This window comes from Zosterops lateralis (genome assembly GCF_965231275.1).
Source record: "Zosterops lateralis genome assembly, chromosome: 3".
Classification (NCBI taxonomy): domain Eukaryota; kingdom Metazoa; phylum Chordata; class Aves; order Passeriformes; family Zosteropidae; genus Zosterops; species Zosterops lateralis.
Genome location: NC_139764.1, coordinates 61,043,741 through 61,056,724, shown reverse-complemented (window position 1 = coordinate 61,056,724; position 12,984 = coordinate 61,043,741). Strand labels below are relative to the sequence as shown.

At 40.0% G+C, this 12,984-nt stretch overlaps 1 protein-coding gene across 1 annotated transcript; it reads left to right on the top strand.

Annotated features, from left to right (window-relative positions):
* Window positions 1–2,718: 2,718 nt before the first annotated feature.
* On the top strand, window positions 2,719–9,280 carry HINT3 (histidine triad nucleotide binding protein 3). Its single transcript, XM_083857718.1, has 5 exons — window positions 2,719–2,859; window positions 3,235–3,352; window positions 4,627–4,696; window positions 5,507–5,633; window positions 7,548–9,280. Exons 1-5 carry the CDS (start codon window positions 2,722–2,724, stop codon window positions 7,593–7,595), a joined length of 501 nt encoding a protein of 166 aa, XP_083713844.1. The 5' UTR covers window positions 2,719–2,721; the 3' UTR covers window positions 7,596–9,280.
* The last annotated feature ends 3,704 nt before the right edge of the window (window positions 9,281–12,984 follow it).

Sequence of the window (12,984 nt, the reverse complement as noted above, 5' to 3'; positions counted from 1 at the left end):
ACAACTCAATTTAGTTACTGCTCTTTCCTTTTTGAATAGATTAAATAATAATAAAAAAGCCAATTGCTTTTCTCTCAAAAAGCATTTCTAAATCTTAATCCTGCACAGAAGTTTCACAGTCGAATAAAAACAATGCTATACACAGTAAGCCTGTAACATGCTGCACATGAGCTTTTCACACTTCCTTTCTTTGTGGTCTAATACAGCCATAAATAAAGTTCTCATTGTTAATGCTTTAAAATATTTTGGAAGTTGTTAACAGCATAATGCTTTGAAGATACCCAGACTATCTAACACTCTTTGCTCTTTTAAATGGTGGCAGAAGACCACTTAATAGTTAAAAAGACCCAACCAAACAAACACCCAACCAAAAACCCCCACAACAAAGAAAATGAAACAAGTTCAACATTTTGCATACATTTCACTATTGCTACCTACAACTTACTCCATTATATTATCCTTGTCAAAGCATATCTAAATGCTGTGGTCTATATTCAAAACAGTGTTGTTCAATCAAAATTCTGTGACCCTTGAAACTATGAATATTGAATATATGTAATGCAGTGCTATCACAATATTTTCAATAAAGGAATTTATGCATTCAGAAACTTGTTACAGATGCTTTCTCTTTTATTCACATTTTATTTTATTATACAGATGCGTTCTTTTTATTCACATCTCTTGTTATTCACAAACTTCAGAACATTTTAAAGATTAAACGAGGCAGCTTAAGTTACAGGTTATGCTGACAATTACCTGTGCCACCTCATAAAAAGAGAATTTCAGCAATGCTGTACTTTACAAACACAAATAAGGAGGCTGGAAATTTTGGTGGGGTTGGTTTTGAGGTTTGGGTTTTTTGTGTGTGTAGTATGGTGCATCCTTAAAGAGAGCTGTGGTTTGAATTCACTCTGAGACACTGTGACAAGGGACTAAGAAATACCAGGAAACACTTTGCAGTTACCTGGTAGTTCTTGCTGCTGCTCTCAGCTGTGGTGAATGACATGTATCCCCTTACCTTTGTTGACCAACCTCTTCCCAGAAGTCAAAACCCCATTTTTGTATGCACCCTTTTCCTGTTTCTAAGGAGTTCACATATATATTTTATGTCCAGCCAAGCAAAGCGAAGATGTCTTAAAAGTACTTGGTTCTTAGGTTTTATTGGTTTTCTTTGTATACAGCAGTGGCATTAAAAGAAAACAATGAAATTGTTCTGTGTGAAATTGAACAAGTGTGCTATCCATGAACCTCGCTTCATGAGTCAAATGGCAGTAACAACTTTCCTAAAGTAACTGGAAAATGATGGTCACTAGTAATTTTTCTGTCAGGGAGAACAAGATCTTGTTCTTGCACCACCAAATATGTGTTCCTTCAGTAGTACTTGGATACAGATTTTTGATTCAGGGCTGTGTTCAAATACACATTCACAAATCAGACTCGTCAGTACCCACATAATTGCAGATGTTTTATTTGGTGCTGGTTTAAATGCAGGTTTTGTGTTGGATGTTTTGCAGAAAGGCTGTCTTTAGAGCAAAGGAAAGCTAGTTACATTTGGAACAGTCCTCATTTGTAAACTCTAAAGATTTGATTTTCCCATTTGTAATAGAGAAAAGGAGTAGGTTAGGTGACTGCAAAGGGACTGCCTAGCACTCTGCCAAGTGAGTTGCTTCAGGTAGAATAGCCAACCATGTCCTGTTTGTACAGGTACAGATTGCTTTTTAGAAATAAAAACATTTTTTAAAATCTCAGTCTAAATTTTTCATCTTATTGCCTTTTAAAACACCGTAGCCTTTCACCTGTGGGACAAGCACTTGTGCCTTTTGAGATGCATGAAGAATATATTGAACTTGCAGGGTCAGTGAGTCTGTAGCTCTAATGAACAGTGCAAATCATTTTAGGAAAACATTTTTAGAACTTGAAGGCTAACTACCATTTACCAATACCCTCTGTTAGCTTCAGAAGTAGTTGATAGGAGGGTGGTGAAATGGATTGCCCAGAGAAGTTGTGGATGCCCCATTCCAGGAGGTGCTCAAGGCCAGGCTGGATGGAGCCCTGAGCAACCTGGTCTAATGGCAGGGATGGTTGTTGGAACGAGGTGATCTTTAAGGTCCCTTCCAACCCAAACCATCCTGCGATTTATCAAATATCTCACTTTGGCTGTGAATTAGCGTAGCTGTCGTGAGCAGGCATCAAGCTCATGGCTGGCAGCTTATGCAGTCAGAACTAACATCAGATTTTAGCCCTCACTGCACTGCTGGGAGCGTAGAAGAAAAAATGTAGACTCAGTTGGAAAAAATCCCTGGAATTGTATTAGTGACCCTGAATAAACTGCAACAGTGTTGAAATGGTGTTTTAAGATTATTTGTGCACATATAAAAATCCAAGTAACTTGGAACTATAGGGGCAAAATGTCTAAATTTCTCGAAAGTTTTTCTCGGCTTGTATCGATCAGTGAATTGCTGGACGTGGCCTTCTGGTGACAAACGAGAGAGATCCAGCATCATAAGCGCTATTATCCTTCTACCCGCCCTCTTTACTGCGTGTTTGATTTTTTTGTTTGTTTCCCCGCGGCAATTCGGCTTTTAATGAACTCAGAATGCACTCGCATGGTTTTATTCCCCTCATTTAAATAAATAAATGAAGCTGTCGAGGCCCGGCTCCTCCCGGCGGGCGGGGCTGGCGGGGCGGGCGCTCCTCCCTCAGCGGGGCCGGAGCGGGGCCATGGCGGGGCCTGAGGCCGCGGGAGCCGCTGAGGGGAGCGAAGGCGGGAATGGCGGCCGCGATGGCTACGACGGGAAGTGCGTGTTCTGCAGGATCGCCCGCCGGGAGGAGCCGGGCACGGCGCTGCTCCCCTGCGAGGTGGGTGAGGTGAGGGCCGCCCGCCCGCCTGCCCCGCTCCCCCCGGGCGGGCCCAGGGTCAGGGCTGGGGCTGAGGGGGCAGAGGGGCGGCTCTGGGGCCCTCAGCTCCCGCACGGCCCGAGCGGGGGACACCGCTGGGACAGAGAGCCCCGCGCCTCCCGCAATGCGGGCACAGCCGGCGGAGGCTTCAGAGGCGGCGCCGAGGAATCCCGGCCGTGGAAGGCCAGCAGCGGCCGCCTCCAAACCCCCTCGGCTCCTGTCGCCAGTCCTGTCAGCTGTGACATTTGGTATCATCGATATGGGGCGTGTGGGCATCGCTGCCTACTCTGTGCCACTGTCCTTATCCATTTTTAAACATTTGCACCCTTTTTTTAGGATGAAGACCTTGTCTGCTTTAGAGATATAAAGCCTGGTGCCCCGCACCACTACCTGGTGGTGCCCGTGCAGCACATGGGAAACTGCAAAACGCTGAGGCCGGAGCACATACCTCTGGGTAAGGCTCCAAGTCGTGCTTAACCTAAAGGAAGGTCGTTTTTCACAGCCTGAAATAGGGGGTTGTCGGGTAAATTACAATTTTGGACACTATTTGTAGACATGGAAATAGCTGATGTGAGTGTAGGGACTTACCTTTCTCGGAACTTCTGTGTGCTGGCCTAGGATGGCACTTTTCTTTTTGTGCAGTTCTGGAAAAACATTGCAGTTTGCATGGATTACAGATGCCTCTGCACTTTGTTGGAAGTACAGCTGTATTTTTAAAGCATTTATGTGCTGCTTCATTGCATTGTCATAGACATGCATATGCAATTTTAAAAGCTTACAGGAGAATTTAATAAAGTGTATACTTTCAGATAAGTGCTTCATTATTTGTCAGGACAAAAGGGAGTGACTGATAAAAAAGAGAAATGGTGTTTCAATTAACTTTAAAAATTTTCGGAAAAATAAAATTCTGAAATGTTGAAGCCATTATTTATTGCTGCTAGGCTTATTTTGGGGTTTTTTTTCCACTTAAGAAGACATTGTCCTGGAATTTGTTTCACAATATATGGCTGGCTAAGCGTGTTGAGTAACCGAAGAAACTGCAGCCATGAAGAAATTCCACCTTAAGGAAATTTACAGGTGATGCAAGAAAAGAGTTGTAGTTGCATTTTGCAAATCTTGCATCCCTGTAGTTCTCTTGTTAACATAGGGTAGTTTTCTCAAAAAAAAAAAAAAAAACAAAACCCAAACGTCTGTATTTGTTTGGCTTCAAGGCAATTCTTCTGACTTCTGCCTTGAGTTCTTGTATTAGGTTACTGCATTGTTCAGTGATAATGAAACTGTGTGTTAGTAATAAGAAAGACTGACAATTTTATTTTAATTTAAATTTATGTACCATCTCTGAAATGTACTCCAGACTTCCCAGGTCCTGGAGATCAAAGTCCTGTAGCTGTGTAGAGATAAAACACTGGAATTAGTGTAAAGTCATCATTCTGACCAATCGGTACTTGTTGTTTTTTTTAATAAGTGTGGTAATAGCATGGCTTTGGCCAAAGTTCTTATTAATAATATCACACTGGAGAGCATTGCAGGTGTGGAAGTTGGTATCAGTGGCAATTTTCAAGTAAATCATTGCACACACTCTCTTGATTGTCTTTTGTTTGACTAGAAGTCATTATAGTGTTTATATTTTGAAAAACCCGTGTCTGTGATCTCAATGTAGATTTGTCTACTGAAGTTAATAATCTGGAGAATACTTTCTTTAAATGAAATTTATTTGTGTTTTAATAGTGAGGAGAATGATGGAAGTTGGAAAAGCTGTTCTCCAGAAGAATAATTTTAATGACTTGAATGATGTAAGGTATGTAATAGAAACCTTCCATCTTTCTGTTGAGTGTGTTTTTTAATTTTCAGAATGTTACTTTAGAGATGGTGGCAGAACCTGCACTGTGATTTATGGAAGAAATCTGGTCTACATTTCATTTATTGTATGACTTCTCAATTAAAATCTACTGGCATTGAATATAAACTTTTTTTTCTGATAAACTTCTGGCATAAATTGGGTTCCAGCTCTGAGATTTGTGAGATTCTTTTTTGAACACATCTTGGAGAAGGGAGAGCACTTCAAACAACTTACCAAAGAGGCTGCGCTTTCAGTATGTGCTGCAAATATGCTCTAAATCCTAGATACCAGAAGAGAGTAAACTTTGGCCTATTGAAGCAGGCACTACACTGTGTTTCAGTCATACCGGAATCCCCTTTGGGATTTTGGTGCTGGACACTTCAGTTTAAGGCCCCTGATAGCTGAAATAAACTGTAACATAATTTATGCCCTGAAGAGAAATAGGGAGCTGGCTCTTCATGATGAAAATTGATAGTTGGCTTTCCAGCTGAAAACCAGATAGGATAGATTTAAGATACTTTTTCTTTTAAGTCCTTCTTTTAAAAATATGTTTTAAATACAGAGATGTGAAGGAGGAGATTAATGAACTTTTGAAGAGCATAATTATATAATGGTGTAATGAAAGGGCATGTGTTTGTTCTTGCTTCTGTGTACAATGAAAATGCAATGAGTTCTTAGCTCTGTGGATCATGTTAAATAACCTGCAGTGTTCCACCTCTCCCTGAATTAACACCACCACTGTCTTGTACTTCTTTTCCTTTTCTGAAGAATGGGTTTTCACTGGCCTCCGTTCTGCTCCATTGCCCACTTGCATCTTCACGTCCTGGCCCCGGCCAGTCAGCTGGGGTTCCTATCCCGGATCTACTACAGAATCAATTCCTACTGGTTTATCACGGTAAGTGGAACACAGGTGAGCTTTGCCTTTGTAGGTTTTCAGTTTTAAGCTGAAAATGCCATGTCTTTCTAACCTTTTAACTGTGTCCAAAAATTCTCTGACCAGGTATTTTTGTTGTTACTTTAGTTCTCAGTTATATACATTTTGCATTAACTGAGAAAAAAAAATAAAGGTAAAAACCTTAATGTTTATGCTTAGTAAGGGGAATGGAGTGCTAATAACTAACAGCAAACATACAGTAGTTCTGGATCTTGCCTGAAGCTCAGGCTCTGTGATGTGCTTCTGTGGACACTTGGTAAATATCTGGGTTTTAACATAAAAGGCTATATTCAAATGTGATGGACTGTTTTGCACATAATCTACACAGTTAATCCTGTGTAGGTGAAAACATATCCACCTAATGACTGCATTTATCACTTCATGTGCTTTTTCTCATCTTGTAGAGACTAACCTAGTGCCTGCTTGACAAAAACATTGTTTGTACTGATTTATGTCAGTAGAGATTAGCAATGAGACTGACACTGACTAAAGCACTTTGAAAATCTCTCTCTAGAGATCTAAACCTCATTCTCACTGCTTTGATACAGCAAAGCACCTGTTCTTGCAAAGTAGCTGCAGCATTTTGGTATCATTGCACATCCCCAAACCAAAGTTGCTGAAGAAGATGTAAAGATCTAAAAAATATAGACAGCTTCTTACTTAAAAGAGAAGAAACACAGCTTCTTCACAGTGGGACCTTGCTGAAGTTCACTCCTAGCTCAAAAAAAGCAGATGTGTCTATACATATAGCTGTGTAGTTTTACTGCTTATTATCTTGGATTAGTTCAGGCAGATCTGTACTAAGTCACTAGTATGGATGCACTTTGGTATTTTGCCCTGCTGTCAGGTTGGAAAATGTTCTTGGGTTGGTGATAGTTTTGTTTTGTTTTTTAATTATAGTGTCTTGAATGTGGTACTTGTTTAAAAATGCAAAACAGGATTCAGATAATGTAATTTTCAGTCGCTGCGTGCTTTATGTAGCTTTATTTGTAAATAAACTGCAGTAATTACTGAAGTCCTCTTGAGTTGCTCCTTCCTGAAGTAGCCGATTGCATTTTTACTGTCTGCATTTAAAATATGCCAAACTTGAGCTTTTCACCTTTTGATGTAGTTCCTTTGGAGATCTTAGTAAAGCCTCAAGCACTAGATCAAATTAAAAGATGAATTCATTAGGACTGGCAAAAAAAAAGCAAAGGCTGACAGTAAACTGATTTTTTTCAGAAGTGCCCCTGTTAGCCTCCACATGCCCAATCTGGCCTGCTTGCTGGCAGACTTCCTCCTGCCCTGAGCCTTCCTGAGGGCTCTGTGAGCTGGTGCTGTTACATGTACAGAGTACAGCTGTCCCAGACCAGCCCATGATGCGTAAATGATGATGACAAAAGTATGTGCTGGTGCAGTGATGTGACCAAAGGATGAGGTAGTAGCTCATGACAGGAGCCCCACACATGAACGCCCTCCGTCCCTCAGCAGCGTTTGTGGCTGGTGGTGCAGCTGGGAGGGTGGTGAGCAGTCACAACATGCTGGTCTGGAGTGGCTCACAGAGAATCAATCCCAGGCCTTACCACTTGGTTTTTCTCAGTACTGCTGTCTTCTGAGGTCTCTGAAGTCACAGTGCTTTAACAGATCTGCTGTTTATTTGCTCAAACCTCCTCTGACCTCCACAGGTTGTGTTTCCTCTTCTGATCACCTCATGAGTGTTTGGTGGAAACTGTGAGTGTGCTGTTGAAAGGAATTGTTGTATTCTCCTTCTCCTGTACACTTTATCTGTACAAGTGAAAAGCAAATGTTCTGTTAGTGTCACTATTTTTAAAATGGAATTTTCAGTAAACTGAAGGCCCACGGTGTAGTTAATGCATTGCTTTCTCTCTCCCATAGGCTGAACAACTCATCGAGAGACTGCAAACGGAAAATGCTGCCAGCTGAAAGCTTGTGTTGTCAGCCAGTTTGGTCTTTGAGCTTTGATTTAAGGTTGCACATTTTGATGTTGCCAATAATATCCCAGGATAAAAAAAGCTTTAGTTCCTTATGAGGAAATACACACAGAATTTGTAGCTGCTAACCTAATTCTTCCATTTGGATATGTCAGTCTGTATACTTCCCTGGCAATAGCGTGGTATACTTTAGTTATAATTTTATATTTGTGTAGATACATACATAATGTACACACATGCACACAAGGCAGAGAACTCTTCCTATTAAAAGGCAAAGTGTAGCAGCAGACTGTATTGCAACCAAGACAGCAAGTTACAACTAACATGATGTGAATGGTACCAAAGGGAGTATTTGTTGTGGAATCAAGCTTTCAGTTTCAAGATGCATTGTTCTGGGATTGCAGGTAACATTTCAAACATTTGTTCCCATCTGCATTTGTATGATATGTTACTTATGCCTAGTGATGAGTAGGAACATTGCTGGAAGTACAGTGCTGACTTTCTGGTGCTAAACCACTTCAATGTTACCTGACTTGTTTGCATCACAGTGACACCTTCAAAGTGAATACAATTTGTGCCCAAAATGGTATAATGCTGTATAACACAGAACATAGTTTATGTGTAAATAGACCTAAAGATTTTTCTTTTCCCTCTTGTGTGCACAATATTTGAAATTAGTTACTGTATGTTTATAAACAATGTAAAGAGTTCAGAAGAATGGATTTAATATACTGCTCTTCTGCATGGCAGTAGATAGAAAACTTCAGATTTTCTGATCTCATTCTTGCTGGAAGTTCCTTGCAGATTACTAATGCCTTGGCCAAATTTGGATTCTAAATGAAGTCACAGGAGAAGCTAGTCTGAAATGCAGTGTGTGTGTTTGTGTGGCAGACTTACATAAGAGCAATGTGATTTGACTTTGGGATAGCAGGGACTCGGCCCAAAATTGGAACATGCCAAGTTGCTTAAGGAACCTGCTGAACATTTGCCTTTGCTGCATGACTCTAATCAGGAATGCTAGCACTTGTTTTTCAGTACCATAATAAGGCAGACTGTTTGGCAAGTTAAAACTCCAGAACACATGGAGTAGATTTTCTTTGTTCACAGAGCTTGTCTCGGTGCCGAACTAACCAAGTGCCCTTGTGTGATGCATTCAGGTGCAGCTGAGGTGAGAACATCCATTGCACCTGCAAGCTCCCCTGAACATAATGTTCTGTGTTTTCCATGGATCCAGCACCTGTTGCCTTAGTGATACAATACGTTGTAATATTCTTACAGTACTTCAGAGAGTCTGCCTGCACCCTTCTGAAGAGCTGCATTTTCCACTTGGGCAGAATTTACACCTCTCTGTCTGTAATATCTTCTTCCTAATGTCTTGTTAGTCTTGTTAGTGGGCACTTGCATGGCATTTGCAGCCCTTTAGGGTTTTGTTAAATTTGGCAGGAAAAGCGTGACTTAAAGTCACCAAACTTTGACTGTGCAATAGATTAAGAGGTTTGAGCTGGCTCCTAACTTAGTGAAATATCTGAATATTAAGGACTGTATGTGTTCTGATCTGTAATTAACTTATGTATCTGTACCGAAATGTGACATGTGATGTAATATTTAAAATATCAACATGAACTGTTGTCAAAAAGGATAAATAAATGCTAATCTTGGGATGATTTTCCAGTGCAATGGAATAGTTGACTGTGGGGGTTGACCCTAGATCGCCCTTTGCTTACTCTTCATCCCTTAACCTGGTGGGGTGGGAGAACAGAAAGAACAAAATGAAAATACTCATTGGTTGAGATAAAGATAGTTTAATGTGCGAAGGAAAGAGGAATAAAAAAGCAAAGGTAATCACTCATTAACTCCCACAGGCAGGTCAGTGGCAGTGGCCCCCACCCCCCCAAAAAAGCCCTCTTTTCAGCTTTTATTCCAGACATTATACATCATAGAATATCCCTGTGGGCCAGTCAGTGTCAGGTGTGCAGGTTGTGCTCTCTCCAAGCTTTTTGCCCACTGGGGGGGCAGAGCAGGAGAAAGAAAGCCCTGACATTGTATGTGCACTGCTCAGCAATCACCAGAACTGCTGTGTTACCAACACTTCCAGTCACCCAAAGCCTGGGATGCTCTGAAGGAAGTTGCCTCCATCCCAGGCAGACTTTGCATGTTGCCAAATGTATATGAAAGCACAAAGGCCAACTTTTATATCTCAACTTTGGAGAAGGGCCCCACGAATTACAAGACTGGAAAGGTAGAAATCTGGGTATAGTGTCACTTCCAGAGTTGGCTGATGGGAAAGATGGGGAAATCCCATGTTCCCTGACAGCAACAGCCAGGCCTCAGAACAGCTGAAACAGCAAAGCATTAAGCAGAGGCACACTAATTACAGAGAGGAATGCTCAGCCTCTCATTAGTGTTTTTCAGCACAGAACTGTGGTCTGTTTTCCTTATGCATTGACAAGCATTCTTGGACTCTGCAGATAATTTTTTTAATTAGGTAAAGAAATACTTTCTGAAAAGCCTAACCTAATATTTCCAATACATTTCTGAATTAGTGGCTAGCCCCTGAAAGAGACAGTGGGCAGATCCTATTAACTTTGTCACTGTCTTCTATAGAAGCTTTTAGCAATTTTAAAACTTCGGAAATCATCTGCGGAGCTTTCTAAGGAGCAAAGATCAATAAGGAGCATGAACTCAGAAGCTCTTATTCTCCAAGAGCCTGGAGAAGCAAAGGAAAGTTGTTCAGCCACTGCTGCTGGCTCTGTTCTTTGATCCAGTATTAGCAGTCTTGAGAAAAGCTGCTTTTTTGACCTCATGTTTAGGAATGACAAAGCTTTATTTGTACTGTTTTGCTCAATTGTTTTACATAAACTCCCAACCTAACACAAACCCAGAGAATAATGCTTTTATGCTGAAAGGATAAAACAGATACACATAAAGTGCTGTTAAAAAGAAATTGTGCTTAAATTGGTAATAACTCCTCAGACTATTCTAAAATCTTTTCAAGTATGAGTTGTAAATAAAAGTAAGAGAATGGGAGCAAACATGTGAAAATTGTATTTGAAATTTGAGAAACTTGTAAACAATAAAATGCTGCATAAAAACTTGTCATTTCAAACTAATGTGCAACATTTATTGAAATGGTGACAGTGCCTTCAGTGTTTGACAAAACAAACCACAGATAATCCCTATATGATATACAGTCCAAAACAGATGCAGAGTTTACAGGCTTCAAGTGGAAGGAAAAGAGACTACTGAGGTAATCTGTCACAAAGTGAAGTTTAGGAGAAATTTAAACAGCTGAAAGATGCTTAGTAGGGCAAGAACACCTTTTAAAAGGTTGGGGTTTACTTACTACTGCAAATAATCTATAATATTAAAACCCCTCACATGCTACAGTTTTTGCTAAAATAACTTAATAAATTTAATAACTTTAATAAGTTCCACTTACTCTAATGGGAGCCTGCTGAAAAAAATAGCTGCATGTTGAAAAGTTTAATATCCTGTTTCATCTGTAGATGTCAATCTAATCACAGATGAAGCATAATTTTGTAAAATTTGTAGCTAAACTGAATCATATGAATTAATGACTGTGCAGGCTTCAGGAGTAATTTTTTATTCTAGAGTGTACCAGTGGGCAAGCTGACCAGTTCTATTATCTTTTTGTCTTTTTTTGAAATACTGGCTATTGCTGGAAACACAAGACTGGATTTGTCAACCTGTGTGCTGAGCCAGTTTGGCAGCTCCGTGTTTTTAATCATTGCACGGGCACACAGATTTCAGTCACACTTTCCAGAATGTTCTTCTAAAGCTGGCAGGTTGGAACCATGGCTCTGTAACTGTTTTAAAAAAATCCCTCTATAAATATGATCCTTGGTTCTATTAAAAATATAATAATAGAGCAAGCTCTTTTTAGTTGCTTACAAAGTAGGTAAGACCATGTCATTAAGGGTTTGCTCTGCTTCTGTTCTGATCAGAGGTGTACTTAAAGTGCTTGCAGATGTGCTCAAGCATCTACCACTTACAGGGCAGCGACAGCCTACATTGCTGATATTTAACTATTTGAGCCAGCCTTAATTAAAATCTAATAAGCTAAATATGAGCTGTATTTGCATCTTACAGTGCTCAGGCTACATACTGCCTCACGTGTGTCTTGCAATGACTTATCTGTACAATGTCCAGCAATGTATTAGTTTTTCTGATAGTGCCATCCTGTTATTCAGCTGGTGGCATTTGAAGTGCCTGATGCTGCTTCCTGCAAGTTATGAGAACTGAGTGGATTTCAGAATTGTTAGAATTAAACAAAACTCATTCCACAGCTGCACTATAAAAAGCTCATTTTGTGATGAAATCTGAATGCATGTAAAGACTTCCTCTAACAGGAGCTGAAATACCCTGAGGTGTGCTCATGTCATTTGGCAAGAAATGCTTTTCCAAAAAGAACAAAGCATTTTAAATATGTTAAGATCACAAACACAAGGTCTTCTTTTTCAGCTCCAAGATGTAGATCCATTTAGAAAGAAGCAGTAGGTTTGAAACTTAAGGGAGCACACCAACAATGCCTGGTGCAGCACATATTCCCCCTTTTCCAATGTGGTAAAATTATGTGGTGATTAAAACCCATTCTCTACCTGCATCTGACTGCCCTGTTCCCCAGATATACTTATTTCAGGACATTAATTTATTCCTTTTTTCCCCCTCCTCTTACTGTCCTTTCACAAGAAAAAAAAAAGAAGGCAGGGTAAAAATGAAATCCTCAGCCAAAGACTTAGCTTGGCGCAAATCCCCTCTGGATGACAACATCAAAACAAAACCCCATTCTTTTAGGCTTTTTGCAATAGAAGTTCTTTTATATAAATAGCATAAAATTACGCATCACTTTTATCAAGTTCCTAATTTAAATTAAATTTTAATATCCTTTTAATGCAAGACAGTATCTTACTTTAAAGACCTATCAAGTAGTGTAGTTAACACCACACAGAAGCTTCTATTTGCACTGCTAAAAACCAGAACTTTAGATTTCTAATCAGACAGCTTTATTGGTGGGAACTACTGTAAATACATCTCTTGATTATTTTTCATACCACTATTACAACTATTCTATATAACCAATCCTTTTCTTTCTGAAGAGCTCACAACTGTGCTCTGAAACAGGTCAATGAGGTATGGGACTGTGCTGCTGTACTTTTATTTATACATTTGGCACTGCAGTGTATCTCCTCTTGTAAAAAAAAAAAATTGCTACATTTTGGTGAAAGAAAAGCCTTTTTTCCTTATGAATGCACAGGTGCCCCATTAGAGTTTCTGTTGACTTTTGCATCCTTCCATTGTGGCACCCTACCTTCCATGAAAGGGTATAGCTGAATTCACCAAAAAGGCTGCAAAGCTTTGTG

What these genes read in the sequence shown, in the direction of transcription:
- HINT3 (XM_083857718.1), top strand. Translation starts at nt 2,722, where the DNA reads ATGGCGGGGCCTGAGGCCGCGGGAGCCGCTGAGGGGAGCGAAGGCGGG. An exon ending in GCCGGAGCACATACCTCTGG is followed by an intron (nt 3,353 to 4,626) that starts GTAAGGCTCCAA and finishes GTGTTTTAATAG; the next exon opens with TGAGGAGAATGATGGAAGTT. An exon ending in ATTCCTACTGGTTTATCACG is followed by an intron (nt 5,634 to 7,547) that starts GTAAGTGGAACA and finishes TCTCTCCCATAG; the next exon opens with GCTGAACAACTCATCGAGAG.